Source organism: Bos indicus x Bos taurus, chromosome X (genome assembly GCF_003369695.1).
Source record: "Bos indicus x Bos taurus breed Angus x Brahman F1 hybrid chromosome X, Bos_hybrid_MaternalHap_v2.0, whole genome shotgun sequence".
Taxonomy (NCBI): Eukaryota; Metazoa; Chordata; class Mammalia; order Artiodactyla; family Bovidae; genus Bos; species Bos indicus x Bos taurus.
The window spans coordinates 19198794-19215453 of NC_040105.1; the positions used below are offsets into that span (position 1 = coordinate 19198794).

At 40.5% G+C, this 16660-nt stretch overlaps 1 protein-coding gene across 6 annotated transcripts in view; it reads left to right on the forward strand.

Moving 5' to 3' along the window:
* Nucleotides 1–4019: 4019 nt before the first annotated feature.
* The window catches only part of CNKSR2 (connector enhancer of kinase suppressor of Ras 2), a 285915-nt gene continuing 273274 nt past the window's right edge, over nucleotides 4020–16660 (forward strand). For 3 of the 6 annotated variants that reach the window (XM_027533486.1, XM_027533487.1, XM_027533489.1), the window contains exon 1: nucleotides 4020–4633. In XM_027533486.1, the coding sequence (XP_027389287.1) occupies nucleotides 4570–4633 (64 nt within the window). In that variant the 5' untranslated portion in view covers nucleotides 4020–4569. The remainder of the gene's footprint in view (nucleotides 4634–16660) is intronic. The other 3 variants (XM_027533488.1, XM_027533490.1, XM_027533491.1) reach the window with 2 other exon arrangements.

Sequence of the window (16660 nt, forward strand, 5' to 3'; positions counted from 1 at the left end):
AGGACATGGCTTGATTTAATACAGTTTACCCCTGAGGCAGAACAGCAAAGAAAGGATTCTATTAATTTAATTATAGTCTCAGGGTCTTTCTCCCTGATAATCTAAAGGGAAGTTTGGCCCAGAGAAGCACACTTCAAGGTCCGTTTATGGTTAAAGACTACTCTTCCTACTTACCTCTCTGACTACTGGAGGCATAGACAGATTTGCTTTTTTTCAGAGGCTTTGGTTCTTTACTCATAGCTGTTAGTTGAATTATACAGCAAGAAAATAAAAACACTGTTTCAGAAATTTTCCTTTACTTTCTCTGGAGCAAGTTTTATATACTCTTCTTGAGAATAATTTGTATTTAGTTTTATCACTACTAGTCTTATCTGAATTGGCTAGCTAATTTTTCTGATCAAGGTATACAACTTGGGCCAGCATAGAATACCTGCTTTTGGAATTATAGAAAAGGTTTGGGCACAACTAAGTGGAAAAGAGAGGGCTCTCATCCTTTCCTGTCTTTCAGAACATGGATTTACCCACACAGATGTTCTGTGTGGTCACTCCTCACTAATTATTCAAAAATGAAAGATAAAAGAGAAAAAAATTTCTGATAATATATTACTCATTTAAAAAGCAAGAAATCTAAATGTTAAACAGAGAGCTATAGCAGAAACACAATCTAAACAAATTGGGAATATATCAGAAAGGGCTCTGCAAGACATTCTGTAAATATTAAATAACTAAAAACCATTAAAATAAGTCTTGCATTTCAAGTCTGAGGTCTGTGCAGAGAAAGCTTCTCAGCAGAAGAAATGGGAAGTGAAGATTAAGGCCCCTATGAAATAATCTAGGTTAGAACATGTGGAGGTTAGAGATCTTCAACTTGCAGCTCCAGAAGAAATGTTCACGTATTATTTACTCCTGTCTTTGGCCCCAAAGAGACAAAGGCTTAAGGTTCCCTCCCCATCTAGCACCTAGATTCTAGTCAGAGGACCTTTGTAAATTTTGTATCTGAAGTACTTAGACTCGTTACATATACTACAAAATCTTAACTGAAAATATTTTGGTCAAGACATTTTAATTTTTTATGGAAATCGAGAGGGTCTAAAAGACAAAAATAGAAAACTATAATAATTGGATTAAAAGATGATTTAAAGTGGTTTATTTTGATATAGTTGCAGACATCTAACAAGTTCTGTCTCCAATTAATTGAATCAATTTAATGTTTCTCCTTTACCTGCTTCCAAAAATAATCCAAGGCTGCTTCCAAATAATCAGTTTGGCTTTTATATCTGGACTGTTGAAGTCTGTGTCACATATCACTTAGTGCACTGTTGTGATATGTAGTTTATGACAACATACCTTTCCCCTAATCCTTGAGATTTGTTCATTGAGAAGGCAAAATTAAAGAGGTTGAAGCTTTATGTAATAACGTTATACTAACGAAAATGGGGCAAGAGATTAACATTTTGAATAAGAGGTAAAAGAATATAAAAGGTAGTTTATTTGAAAAGTTGTAGAGAGACTTCCTCAGGAATACAGTGGCTCAGGCTCCATGCCCTCAATCCAGGGGCCAGGGTTCCATCCCTGGTCAGGCAACTAGATCCCACAGGTAGAAAGTTATCTCAGGTGACTAGATTAAATAAATTCCTTAATGTAACATAAATAGGAGAATGTGTACAACCTAATTCTGTGATTAATTCTCAATATCCTCTTTTTCTAGGGCCTTTTTTCCCCATTTTCTCTGGCACTTGTCTTTTCATGAAATGCATGTCTTTTATTTTTACTGCACCCTGGTCTTTAGCATTTGTTTTGATTGATATTACATTCATTATGCAAGTAATATCTCACTTTAAGCTTGCTTGCACTATGATGTATAGTCTGGTTGCTTGTCATAAAAACACAGCCAGGATACACTGTTTGGGTGTTTCAGCCAAATTTCTTCATTTCCTATATTCTCAGTTGGTACTGCTCAGGAACACTGATGGTGACTCTCAGCCTCCTTTGTTGTTAACTTTCTGAGAGACATGGTCAGTTAACAATGAATAGACCTTCCCCTTCCAAAGTATTGTTCATTTTGTGACACTGATACCTATCTTTGTACTAGTTTTAAAAGCTCATATTGTGGAATCACCTTAACTTGGTATTACAATCATGCATCATTATCTCAGACAAATTACTTAACCTCTTTAAGCCTTATTCATTAATTTATTCAACATTTATTGAACTATGTGTCATAGGCTCTGGGGATAGGAAGTGAATGTGATAGCCACTAGTTTCTCATCTATAAAATGTTGCTAATGATAGAGCTGTTTTGAGGATAAAATATAAGTAAAATACTTAGCACAGGGCTCAATAAATGTTCATTGTTATTATTAGCACTATTATTTTGATCAAATTACTTTCAACATCTGTGACTGTAACCTCTAATGATTCACAATGCATCCATTCCATTTCTGAATATAAAGCTACTCCATAAATTACTGATGCTTGGAAATGATCTTTTATAGAAATATTGATGCAGCCTTCTGAGAACACGGGAATGGAGGCACTTCAAAATTTTTCACGCCTGGTTAAGCCAAGAAAAAAAACTGTAAATCACACCACGATCTGGATTATGAAAGGAAGGTGCTATGTCTGTCTTACCTGAGTGTAGACTTATCTAGATAATCTACATTTCTTTCCAAAATCTTCCATATACTTTTAAGTTTGTATTATTAAAAAAAATAAATAAACCAAGCCTACAGACAGGTCATCTTAAGTTTTACTTCTTGTGTATCACTAGCCTGAAAAAATCAAAAATATTTTTACTGTGGTTTCAGCTCTTTGTGTGTTTGAGGGGCGGGGTGGGGGTGGGGAGATGTCAACTCCTGTTGGTTGAGAAAAGTGGCAGTTCTGCATCTCATGCAGTTGAACTAGAGAAAATGGGTTACTGCAGGGGCTGGCAAAACCTACTGCCGTTATTGAAATGGTTATACAAGTAAAATTGAAATGGCTATACAAGTAAGATGAGTTTCTCTTTTACTCAGTGGAGCTATTTAAGAATGACAAAGATAAAACATCTACAATGGTGGCAGACTGCTTGTGCCCAAACATTCTAGGATGAATTATTTGTCGTTTAAATCGAGCCTCATTAGGCAAGCTTTTTACTAAGGATTGCACGGGAGCCTGTGTAACATTTCTGAAGAACGGGAGTTTTGAAGAATCGTTTTCCACACTTTGTCACTCATTTGCAAGCCCAGTGTTACCCTTCAGTTCTTACACAAGAATATCTTTAAACAAAAGGGCATCCCCTGAAATGGGCACTGGGCGCTCTGAGCTTCGGTGGAGTTGACCGAAAACCCCATACCGAGCCCTTCAAAAGGCACGTGGGGCCGAACCTTCCTCTGAATCGCCGCGGCCGGCGCTCGCAGGCTCCAGGCTGGGCGCGATTTCCCCGGCGGGTGCAGCACCGGGGACGGTCCCACAGCGCCGGCCCTCCTGCCTCGTCATCGCTGCGTCTTTGGCCGGCGGGGCCCGGTCCCCGTCCGCGGCACTCCACGCCTCCGTCTCCGCGGGCGTACGCGGGGCTCGGGAATCACCTCGGGAGCCCACTCAGCAGCGGGAGGGCGGGAGCGAGGAAAGCCCGGGCTCCCGCTTTAACCCCCGCGCTCAGCGGCATCCCCCTCCCCTCGGCGGCGGGGCCACAGGTACCTCCTCAGCCGCCTCAGCAGTTGGCGCTCAACTGGTGGGCAGGGCGTCCCGCCACCGCCGCCGCGTCCGCTCAGAGGCCCTTCAGAGCCGCGCTCCCGCCGCCCCGGCACCTGACTAACAGACTGACTGACCGAGCGACCCAAAGCCGCCGCCGCCGCCACTGCCGCCGCGCACGCGCTCCAAGTCCGCCTCCGTCCCGGGGCTGCCCGCTGGGCGGGAACGCGACGCTGGAAGCCGCCCGCACCTGCCTGACTGACAGGCAGACCCCGGGATCGGGCCTCGTGCGGGCGCGCACGCGCACGCGCATCGCGCTCCTGCCGTCGGCCCCGGGGGCGGGACCGCGCGGCAGCGAGCGGGCGGGGGGCTCGTGGCGCGCGCGCCCCGCACCCGAGGGCTGCGGAGAGATATTTTGGGTGGCAGGAGGCCCCTCGTCATTTCCGCCGGGTAGCTGGTCGTGCCCGGGGCTTCACTCCCGCGCACGAGGCGAACGGGCAAGTTGGCTTCGGGAGTGCGGCGGCAGCGCCTTGCCTTAGCAGCGCGACCCTCGGCAGTGCAAGCCATGAACTGAAGCCCCGAAGGGACCGAGACCCGAGCGGAGTGTCCGAGCCACGGCTGCAGCCGCCACCTCAGCGGGGAGCGAGCAGAGCCGGCGCGGAGCCGCGACCCCGGCGCCTTTCCCTCCCCGTCGCCTCTCCCACCGCTGCTGCCCGCCGTTTCCTGCGAGACATTGCAGCCGCGAGACTCGATACACAAAAGCCTCCTCCTCCGCGCCGCCCGTCCAGCGAGGCAGCGACCAGCGAGGGACCCCACCTGAGGGCGGCTCAGGCTGCTGAGTTCGTTTTGTGTCTGAGCTCCGAGCTCCGCGCCCCGCGCGGAACCGACCCCGTGCCCATGGCTCTGATCATGGAACCGGTGAGCAAATGGTCTCCGAGTCAAGTCGTGGACTGGATGAAAGGTAATGCCCGCTGTGCGGACGGCGAGGCGGCCCTGGGGCGCGGGGTCCCGGCGCGCGGGAGGGAAGGGTCGCCCGCCGCGGCCGAGCCCGCCATTGGGGCTGATCTTGGGGCGCCGAGGGCGGCGGGGGACCGCCGGGACTGATTGGGGCTCGGGATCCCGGTCTCCTATTGTCTCCAGCCAGTGGCTTCCCAGCTGGAGAGGGGCGCGGAGAGCGTGGGGGTGGCCGGCGCAACCCGATGGGAAGCTGGAAACACGGCGGCGGAATCCCTGTCTCCGCCTCCTGGCTACCCTCGCTACCCTCAGGCCGGGAGGATGTAGCGACCCTGGTTTTCCCCGCTCAGGGAAGAGGCCCCAGGGACTGTCGCCCCTTCCTCCGGCCCCTTTGTTCCTGGGAATTCTGACACCCCCTTGGCAGCCGCCCCTGCCAACTGCCTTTTCTTGCGCCAACTCTCCCGGCAACTTTTAAGCCCACATAATGGGGTCAGGACTCGGCCGCAGGGGTTTGGATCCGTGGAGCTCACCCTCTTCCCCAGGTTGGGCTGAGGATGCTCGAGGGATGCGCTACTTTGGAGGAGAGGAAAACATGCTTCCCCCGGGACAGCATCTGCGCTGGTGTCTGTGGCTCCCTCCTGTGCATCCCCCCTCCACCCTCACCCCGCATCCTCTGCCTCCTCCTCTTCTGACCGCTTGAGGCTTTGCATCTTAAGGCTTTTTACTGGGGGCTCGACCCAAGAGATGATGCACATTCAAGTGCCCCCTCATTTCTTCCATCTTGAAGACGCTCCCCTTTTTCCCCCTGCAGTTTCTAATAACCATACTTAATTTATTCGCCCTCCTAATCTCAAACGTGGGCTTTTTCTCTAGTCCCTGGTCTTTCCTGCCTCACTATCTCCCTCTGTTGTCTGAGTTAAGGGGCCTGTAGAGGACCCCCTCCTCACGACCACTGCACCGCCTCCCATCCTCAAGATTCCTAAGATTTGGGGAATGCTGACGGGGGATGGACGGGATGGAAAAAAAAAAAACGATTCCGCGCTACACTTGGGAGAGCTTTGCCCGTGGTTATTCTTAGGCACAAGCTCTGGGTAGATTAGTCAGGGACCAAGGCTTATCATTTGAAAATGCCCGTTCCGAAGATGGGGGAGCCCCTTCTTAGGGCTTGCTTAGCACTCAGACTTTCTAAGCTTAAGGTACTTTAGAACGAAAGGTAGGGTGATTGGAAGGGATAGAGAACGACAGGGGGAAACTCAAATTTTTTTTTCTTTTTTCCCTGAGCCTTTTCTGCCTCTTGTTCTTGTGGATTTTCCTTTATCCATTTGCTTTCCTGTTATGCCTTTACTTGGCTCCTTTATTCTTCATTTACTTCGTTTTTCTTTTCTAATATGTGGAAAGTGCTTTGTAACTGCAAAGCACAGTACAAATGAGTGTATTGACTTAAATCGAGTTTATTATTTATCGACTGCCCCCCTGTGTTCGGTGAATTGTGCTAAGGTGCCATGGGTGCCATGACTAAGACAAAGTCCTGCAGTGGCTCTTTTTTTTTTTTTTCCCTGCAGCTTCTTGTCTTCTCATATTTGCTATTGAAATTCCACTCTCCCAGATTCCCATCAATTTTAACCCCCTTTGGAGTGTCAGATGCAGACAAACATCTGTCTTTTCTGTTTCTCAGTCATGGAAGAAAGAGCCAGAGTACATGCAAGAAGCAAGAATGCTTAATTAAAATCCTTTCTTTGAATTTGCCTATAAGATTACTTTAGTTTCCGTCTTGTTACTGAAGTACTCAAAGAAAAGCTGTCTTGGCTCCATGGGAGTCAGATTACCTTCAGAGACTACCTCTCACAACTTCCCATGATGCTTGTAGTGAGTGCTGCATACTCCATCTTCTTCACCTCCCACCTTCCCAGTACATTTCTGAGGTTTCCCCTCTCTCTACACTTTAGGTCCACTGAAGCATACAGAACATATGATGTACATATTCTGACACACATCATTAGTTTCTCAGTACACTAGTCCTTTAAAAATCTCTCCAGCCTAAAATGCAGCTTCTTTGAGGTTGAACTGACATCAGTTGCTGTGCTTTTAAGTGATTGTTATATTTAAGTTGAATAATTTATTTTCCTACCTGTTGGTGACACATTTTAGCGCTATTTGACAAAACAGAATTCATGTATCTTTGTATACATTAAAGTGGAAGAGAATCACTGATGTATCTGTATATTTCAAGTCCCAAACTGCTTATTGCTGAAATTCCCATAATCTTCATATAAATTTGATTGCAAATACCATTGGAAAATAAGGTTTAAAAAAGTAGTTGGATGAAATGAACATTTCCTCAAATTAATTAAGGTAACTTACACTGTTACCTTAATTAATCCCTCCCACTCTTTTCCCCAAATAAACTTTATAAAATACACTTTAAAAATACTTTTCACCCTTTCTTCAGATGCACTAATGTTTAAAACTCAATTTAGGCTGTAGCTTTGGAATGGCTAAATCTCATTTAGTGTTGTATGTAGTGTTATATAGGCAGGACCAAAGCATGAATAGGACTTTCAAACAACTGTAGCATTGTGGGAGTTCTTTAAAAACATGCTTCTAATGTGACAGTTTCATCATCCTTAACATTTAAAGCATATATATAGCATATGGTTTCACCTGGTCACAATTGTAGATAGTTATAACTCTCTTTAGTAAGGTATATGCTTTATGTTCTTTCTAGGCTATTTTTTTTCTTCACTAAACAGGAAATGAACCACTAAGCATATAAAAATAGCATGGCCATGTATTTAATGCTTCCAGACAATTATAGAAGTGCTATAGAAACTCAGTCAGCAGAGCGAGAAATGAAAGGAAAAACTCCTGGCTGACAAGATTATTAAGTTTTGATAGAATAATTCAAGTTTAATTATGAAGGACCATATATACATTGCAATTTACTTTGATTTATTTCTTTTTATTAAAATATATTTCAGGACACCTAAGTATTAGTCTGTGTTAATTGAGTGCTATGAGGAAATACTTCCATATTTTTTGCTCACTCCCAGCTTCACTATTTGTAAAATCCAATACTCATTGGATTTTCTGCTGACAATGAAAATTTGGTATGAGACAGTGTCAATGTTAGTTCCAGTAAATATATGAACTCCTCATGAGTCAGTAAAATAAGCATTTATGTCCCATATTATCCTGATAGTACTTCACACAATCTGGAAATGTCTCATAGCCTTCAAAATTAATTTAAAAAATGAATTTTATAAAAATATTTTTTGAGAAAATCAAATACACATTGTTTGAAACTAACCTTTTTCAGTTGGAAATTGCATTCAGTCCTCTTGTAGTTTTGACAAAATTTTAAAACCAAATCCTTTTTTACAGTAAATAAAAACAAAGCAGTTATTGGAAAAAGGTACAAAAGTAGGTCAGTACAGTAACTGTTTGTAATTTTTGCTTAGTCTATTACTCTAAAGTACATTATTTCTCAGCTCCTGTCTGTTCACTTGCAGTGCCTGGAAATATTTCATAATCTGCAGTTGCTTGAGTCTACTTTTTTTGCCCTCTGAAATATAACAAAAACCCCTAAACAAGTTAGGACCCCTATTACTAGTTTTATTACTCATTTTCCTTATCCATGTCACACCCAGTGATTCCAGTTTTTTTATCACACCTTTTCTGACTTTTGAAATTCTTTCATAATATCCGTATGACTAAGATAAAGTTATTTTCCTGGACCAGCTCCCTTTATGACATTTTCCCAGTGATCTTTAATCCTTTTCTGGATCAAATAAAATGGATTATTGTTTTCAGAGTCAACCAACAGCCCCCACTTTGCTGATCTTCTCTTATGGTCTCTGTGACTTAGTTTCATCCACTCTTGTGTTATTGTGATTCCTAAAATAGTCTATATTTTTAAGATAGCCTCTTAAACCATCCCACAATTAACTGCTCTGGTCTTTCCTGTTTACTATAAACCATTTTCTTTAAGAAGCATTCACTGACTTCTAATTTCTGTCTGATGACTCAGCCTTCTTGAGGATAGAAAATGAAATACATTATTTTAGGTCTTAAAACGTAGATAAAGCCGTTTTGTATACAGCTCTAAAAAAGAGGAAAATACAGTGATGAAATAAGCTCTATTTAGTATAAAAGTGTAAATGCTCTAAGGGAAAATGTGCCTGGTAACAGAAAGCAGTTTCGACAGGTACAACGCTCTTTAGTAATTTCTTTTCCCCCTCATAGGACCAGACCTGAAGTTGAAATTTATCTTAATCAGGAAAATGTCAAAATTTTGAGTTAACTGTCTTGAGAGAGAGATCGGAAATGATTTTCTGACAGGAATTTGAAAAGTATACACCATAAGGGGAAAAAATATGTTCAATGACCAAATTGGTGCTATCACCTCTATTTGAAAAATTAATTTTTTTCCCCCAATTGCAATGTGACTAGGTAGTAACCAACAGTTACCTGCTTTGGATTTGGCATTTTGGGAACAGAAATTCTTGTCATTTTATACAAAGAGGAAGTTTACCTTATATAGATATAAGATATATAGATATATAGAGTTGAGTTCACAAGAAACATTTTATTTATAGTGTCATTAACATTCGCTCCTTAAGGTAACACTCATAGTGCACAGTAGGAAAAATAGTATATTTATGTAGATATATTCTAGTACTTATATATTATTTACATAGTCTTTCAGCGTGGAAGGTTCTTTAATGGATGGATTTAAATAATTCCCTGCTTTGAAGAAATTAGTCTCTGTAAGGGATGGCAGTGACATTGACAAACCTTTGCCAAGACAGAGATAGGTCCCAATTAGTACATTTGGTAAATTTTAAGAGTTTGAATGTGCATACAAGCACGAGTGGAAAGAGAAGATGATGATTTTAGTAAGTCAGGAAAGAATCTATGAGGTAGCTGGGGTTTTCGCAACTGTTTAAGCAGTTTATTTAATTAAGGTATATTCTAAGAGGGATGTATTCTAAATGTAGAAGCACATCAGCAGACTGTAGAGTTGAGGTAGGGTGATTAACCAGAGGGGTTGTGTCTAGGTTTGTCTGGTTGAAGGAGAAAGGTGGGCAGTAGAGGGAAAGTGAGGGAGGAGCATGAGTAGGTGGCACAAAAGTACAAGAACAAATCTGCATTTCACAAAGACAATAAAACTCTCATCGTGTCCTGAGTTTAAATAAATACCACATTATAAAACTTTGGCTGCCAAAAATAAGCCCACAAAGAATGTGTATTGAATTGGTACAGCTGTTTCAAATCTGTTTCTCAGGAATAATTTGGAAATAATGTTAAAATGAGTTATTTTGAAGATTAATTACATCATTAACATTATGTTGTTGGATATTTAGAAATTTACTGATCCAAATTCTTACATGAAGAATGAAGATGGGCTTTTAAATGTTGACATTGTTCTTAAAACAATGATAAATTATCATTTTCATTTATAGCAGAGTGACCTCTGATTAGGACTACTTTTAGCTTTCTCTGTGACTTCCCTCATGTTTAAGGTTTATTGTGAAAGCTGAAGTACTAACTTCTACAAAGAGTCCTAGAAGGATGGATCATCTGTAATGATTTAAAGGTGGGGGCGAGGAAGGGTAAGTAATTTGGGAAAAAAAAATGGAATCTAAAGTTTTATGTTTTATAAGTTTGTCATATTTTAGTGTCTGGCTGAAGAACAGCCAGTGTAGTCTTAGCATTCAGTGAGTGAATTCAGTTTTCATACATAGCATAGGCCCGTGCTCCCCAAAATGGTATGTTTCTATGGTTGTGGAAGTCAAATGATCAAAAAAAGCCAAAGAGTTGATTTTTGCTAAGTATTGTAGAACATTATTTTTACATTAAAACAAACATATATTATATTCATGCTATAGAAAGCAAAATTGGCAGGATTTTAAAGATGAGACCAGAGGCTTAACAGGAATCTTAAGCTTGCAGCAGGCTGTTTAAAGCTGCATTTCCCAAACCTCCCAGGGTTATGAGTGTACTCCATTTAGCAATTATGGATACATCAGTGGAAAAGTTTGAGAAGTGGTGGTTGGGTTTAGAAAAGGTAAAATTTATGTACTCTGCTTCTTCTTTTTCTCCTATGTCAAGGGTCAAAATAAATTTTCAGTCAAGGTCATGATCATTATAGCATCTTTGTTGTATTCATAAAACTGTAGTCAGAATGAACTTCTTAAGAATGATTCTCTTCTGATCCTACCCTTTCACTTCTCACTCACCCCGCCCCAATTTAAAAATTTTAATGATTTCTCACTGTTTTGAGGAAAAAGTCCTCAAAATAGCCTATAAGACCTTTGAAAGTTTGGCTGTTGCCTATGCGGTTAAACCTCATTGCTAGCACCAGCTCCACTGGCCTTCTTTCAGTCCTGTTTACGCTGCCCTTGAGCCTTTGCACTTTTTCTTCACCCAGTTAAGTCCTGCTCATCTTTCAGATCTCAGGCCTCCCATCCTCCACCTTAGAAAAGCCTTCCTGAATCCCCAGATCACAGCAGATCCTCAGTTACCTGTTATCTTATTGCCTTGTATATCTTCTTTGTTCCATTTGCCATTTTTACGTTGATTTGTGTGGTTATTTGATGAGGGCAGGGAACCCATCTTTTTGCATTACAGTGCATAAGAAAATATCTGGTGAAAAGTAGGCACTCAGGAAATATTTGCTGAGTAAATGAATAAATAAATTTATTCACAGATTACTGATCTGTGGGCAAATCTGCTTTCCTAAATGGCAGTTCACGTAAAGGCTCTTATTAATACAACGCTCTAATGGATACTTCAGAGACAAAGTGTATACTGTGTGCCAGAATACAGTGGAAATAGAGTTGCTTTGTCTATTTTTCATAGTTGTGTTGCTGTCTAGTCAATTCAGTATTCCAAATCATGGTTTAGATTTATTTTGTTAAGAATTAATAATTTCAATGAATGTATAACACTTCTGTGTTTATGCTCTAAATATTATTTGCTGATAATCATTTAATAGGCCAACACAGTAGGCAAACTTCTGCTTAAAAAATGAAAACATACCCCTTTTCTTAAGCATTTTTTTTCTTTCATACAAATTTTCTAATTGTTTCTTCATTTTGGTGTTTCTAAAGGAACTCTATATATTTTGGAATGTTGATAGAATGAAATTGAAAGAAAAATGCCTTAGATTTGTCCTCTTAAAAATTTTTTAAAAAGTTCAAATAAGAAATTAAAATTTATTTTTCTGTTGTGAGAAGAAAATGCATTGTATTTGTTAATTTGGAAGATAAAATGAAAAAAAGCCCTTTAGCTTAATGAGAACCATTATCTTCTCTATTATATTTAATATTGAATTTACATTTTTATTAATAGGAATAAAATTAAGATATTTATACTTGCATCTTAAGTTTAGCATTTCTCTATATTTTTTCATCTCTCACTTTGATTTTGAAAAATGAATTTTAATTTTTTAAGCCAAATATAAATTTATTTGGACGGGATGATTTGGGAGAATGGCATTGAAACATGTATAATATCATATTTGGACTAATTTTTTTGAAGAGTGTTCATTAAGAATCTATACAGGAAGTTACTGTAAAGCATAACTTGTTGAATACAGGTGCCTCGTGGACTTTTTGTGAATTACATGCTACTGGATAATCACTAGTAGGCAAGTTACAGAGATTTTTCTAATGAAATGTGTCCCTCCACCCAGATTTAGGATTGTTAAAGCATAAGTCAGAATAAGTGAAATTTTTAAGACTTTAACATAACTTTGCCTGTTAACTCTTAATAAAACAACACCTTCAGGCTTCAATGTCCTAGTTAGTACTGCAAACCAAGGATTGCAATTGTGCCCTGATTTGAATTACAAATAACCATTAAACATGCTAGAATTTTTTTTAACTTGAAAGATGTATTTAATTTCTTGTTCAATTTCAATTTAAATTACAATCATTAATTCTAATAGAAGTTTTCATTATCTTAATCTTACTCTTGCAATTTCAGGAAAGAAAGGGTTGTGGGTATTTGCATAAATTCATTGAATTTTAAATTTTACTAAAGTACAATAACTACTGTTTTAGTTGTCTGCATTCATCTATTGAATAATTAGTCACAACGTAAAATTGTTTTAAAAACCAAGATTTATTAAATAAACCAAAACTCACAATGGCATTAATGTATCCTAGTTTGCCACAGTAAAAACATTGTTACATAACTAATATCAAATGTAGCATACTTGTCTGTTTTATATTTATTTAATGTTAATGTTCTTGGAAATTAGTCTTATTAGGTAGGTTGGATCATCTTCTAATAAGATGATAGAGAAGAGGAAAATTTGTTACTTGCTTTTAAAGTGTTAACCAGTATCCTTTTGTGTGTTTGAACTATTTATTTTGTTTTAGCTATATCTGCTATTTTTAAAATGGGCTGGGAACATGGTTTCTGAAGTAATATCTACAAAAAATCAATAGAAGGCAGACTTAGATCCTGAATTTTACTTTTTTCCAACTTGTTTACCAAAGATTACCAAAGAATCTGTTTTTTAGCAAGATGTTCAGTTCAGTTCAGTCGCTCAGTCACGTCCGACTCTTTGCGACCCCATGAATTGCAGCACGCCAGGCCTCCCTGCCCATCACCAAGTCCCGGAGTTTACCCAAACTCATGTCCATCGAGTTGGTGATGCCATCCAGCCATCTCATCCTCTGTCGTCCCCTTCTCTTCCTGCCCCAATTCCTCCCAGCATCAGTCTTTTCCAATGAGTCAGCTCTTCGCATGAGGTGGCCAAAGTATTGGAGTTTCAGCTTCAGCATCAGTCCTTCCAGTGAACACCCAGGACTGATCTTTAGATGGACTGCTTGGATCTCCTTGCAGTCCAAGGGACTCTCAAGAGTCTTCTCCAACACCACAGTTCAAAAGCATCAATTCTTCGGTGCTCAGCTTTCTTCACAGTCCAACTCTCACATCCATACATAGCAACTGGAAAAACCATAGCCTTGACTAGACGAACCTTCGTTGGCAAAGTAATGTCTCTGCTTTTGAATATGCTGTCTAGGTTGGTCATAACTTTCCTTCCAAGGAGTAAGCGTCTTTTAATTTCATGGCTGCAGTCACCATCTGCAGTTATTTTGGAGCTCCAAAAAATAAAGTCTGACACTGTTTCCCCATCTATTTGCCATGAAGTGATAGGACTGGATGCCATGATCTTAGCTTTAAGCCAACTTTTTCACTCTCCTCTTTCATCAAGAAGCTTTTTAGTTCCTCTTCACTTTCTGCCATAAGGGTGGTGTCATATGCACATCTGAAGTTATTGATATTTCTCCCGGCAATCTTGATTCCAGCTTGTGCTTCTTCCAGCCCAGCGTTTCTCATGATGTCCTCTGCATATAAGTTAAATAAGCAGGGTGACAATATACAGCCTTGACATACTCCTTTTCCTATTTGAAACCAGTCTGTTGTTCTGTGTCCAGTTCTAACTGTTGCTTCCTGACCTGCATATAGGTTTCTCAAGAGGCAGATAAGGTGGTCTTAGACGTGTACTAAATTTATTAATTAAAAACCTTTTAAGTACTGGTTTTAAATAATTATGCTGAATGAGTAATTTCAACATTAGGTGAATTCTCATTATAATTTTGGTATGTTTTATATGTGTATGTGGGAGTTTATTTCATATACATTTTCCCCCAACTATCCATATTATTTTCAAAATGTTTGATAGTTCTGGGGACTTGTGGGTTTTTTCCACTTGACTGTGCAGAAAGTTCATATTTTAATTTTGTGTAATTCACTTGTATTTTGACTATGCAAATGAGCTACTAAGCTATTAAAATATATAAAACAAGAGAAAGTGTTACAGAATTGCTGGTGCTCAAAATAGACATTATAGTCCAGTTTCTAGTTTTCCTCCCTGCTTTCCACAGCCTATATGGAAAAACCAAGTTCGGTTTGGTGGAACACAACACATGGATGGCAAGGCTAGGTGCTTCTTCCCCGCTTCCCTCTGTATTGGTGATATTGTGAGTTTTGCGACAGTCTCTGTTGGCACCAGCTGTGCATTAAATTAATGGCAGCTTTCCTTATCTAGAAAGCTACTCCCTTCTAGAGGCTTTCATTGGGATGTTGAATTGTCAAAGCAGAGAGAAGCTTATTTCTATGGAATATTTAGAGCTAGATAATTTGTCTTTCTCCTTGGTTGCTCCTTGCAAGAAACTTCTTCCAAGCTTGCTCCTTGGAAGCTTGCTTCTTCTCCAAGCTTGCTCCTTGGAAGAAAAGCTATGACCAGCTTAGACAGCATATTAAAAAGCAGAGACATTACTTTGCCAACAAAGGTCCATCTAGTCAAAGCTATGGTTTTTCCAGTCGTCACGTATGGATGTGAGAGTTGGACTATAGAGAAAGCTGTGTGCTGAAGAATTGATGCTTTTCAACTGTGGTGTTGGAGAAGACTCTTGAGAGTCCCTTGGATAGCAAGGAGATCCAACCAGTCAATCCTAAAGGAAATCAGTCCTAAATATTCATTGAAAGGACTGATGTTGAAGCTGAAACTCCAATACTTTGGCCAACTGATGCGAAGAACTGACTCTTCATTGGAAAAGACTCTGATCCTGGGAAAGGTTGAAGGCAGGAGGAGAAGGGTATGACAGAGGATGAGATGATTGGATGGCATCACCAACTTGATGAGACATGAGTTTGAGCAAGCTCTGGGAGTTGGTGATGGACCGGGAAGCCTGGCATGCTACAGTCCATGGGGTCGTAAAGAGTTGGACACAACTGAGTGACTGAACTGAACTGAATTTGTCTTTCTAATCTGTCCCTGGATATAATGTTTTAAGTCTATTTATGATAAAAACTCAGAGAAGGAAATGGCACCCCACTCCAATACTCTTGCCTGGAAAATCCCGTGGATGGAGGAGCCTGGTAGGCTGCAGTCCATGGGGTCGCTAAGAGTCAGACACGACTGAGCGACTTCACTTTCACTTTTCACTTTCATGCATTGGAGAAGGAAATGGCAACCCACTCCAGTGTTCTTGCCTGGAGAATCCCAGGGACGGGGGAGCCTGGTGGGCTGCCGTCTCTGGGGTCGCACAGAGTCGGACACGACTGAAGCTACTTAGCAGCAGCATGATAAAAACTTGTTAACTCAGATTCCATTTATGTGATGTTTGTGATCAATTTGAGTAGGTTCCCACTGAAATTTACTTTGACCTGTGAAGAAAGGGCTTGCTGATCAATCTAATAATGTAATCAAGATTGGAAAGAAATTGTTTGACCTTGGAGGATGCGGTGTTTTCAAGTATCGTACTTTGCCAGGAGCTGTTTCTATACTGAAAATATTCAAGCTAGAAATGAGTTATATTTTTAGTTAGAATTTAGCATGATTGGCTGGAGTCATGGTTTTTTACTTTTTTGGTATATTTTTGCAAACATCCTATAGTACAGCTTGGTTCTTCCCCTCATTCGCACATGTTAGGAAGGTCTCATGCATTTCACATCTATTAGTAGTAGTAGTATTAAAAGTGAAATAAAGGACAGTTGTTAACACCCTTTTTCCTGATAAGTTACAGAAAAGTTAAGCAGCTCAACAAAGATGTGCAGCTGTCAATAGCTAGGACATGGAAGGAACCTAGATGTCCATTGGCAGACAAATGGATAAGAAAGCTGTGGTACATATACACAATGGAATATTACTCAGCTATTAAAAAGAATGAGGTAAATGAAACTGGAGCCTATTATACACAGTGAATTAAGTCAGAAAAGAAAAGCACCAATACAGTATATTAACACATATATATGGAATTTAGGAAGATGGTAACGATGACCCTGTATGCAAGACAGCAAAAGAGACACAGATGTAAAGAACAGACTTTTGGACTCTGTGGGAGAAGGCAAGGATGGGATGATTTGAGAGACTAGCATTGAAATGTGTATATTACCATATGTGAAATAGATCGCCAGTCCAGGTTCGATGCATGAGACAGGGTCCTCAGGGTTGGTGCACTGGGATGACCCTGAGGGGTGGGATGGGGAGGGAGGTGGGAGGGGGGTTCAGGAT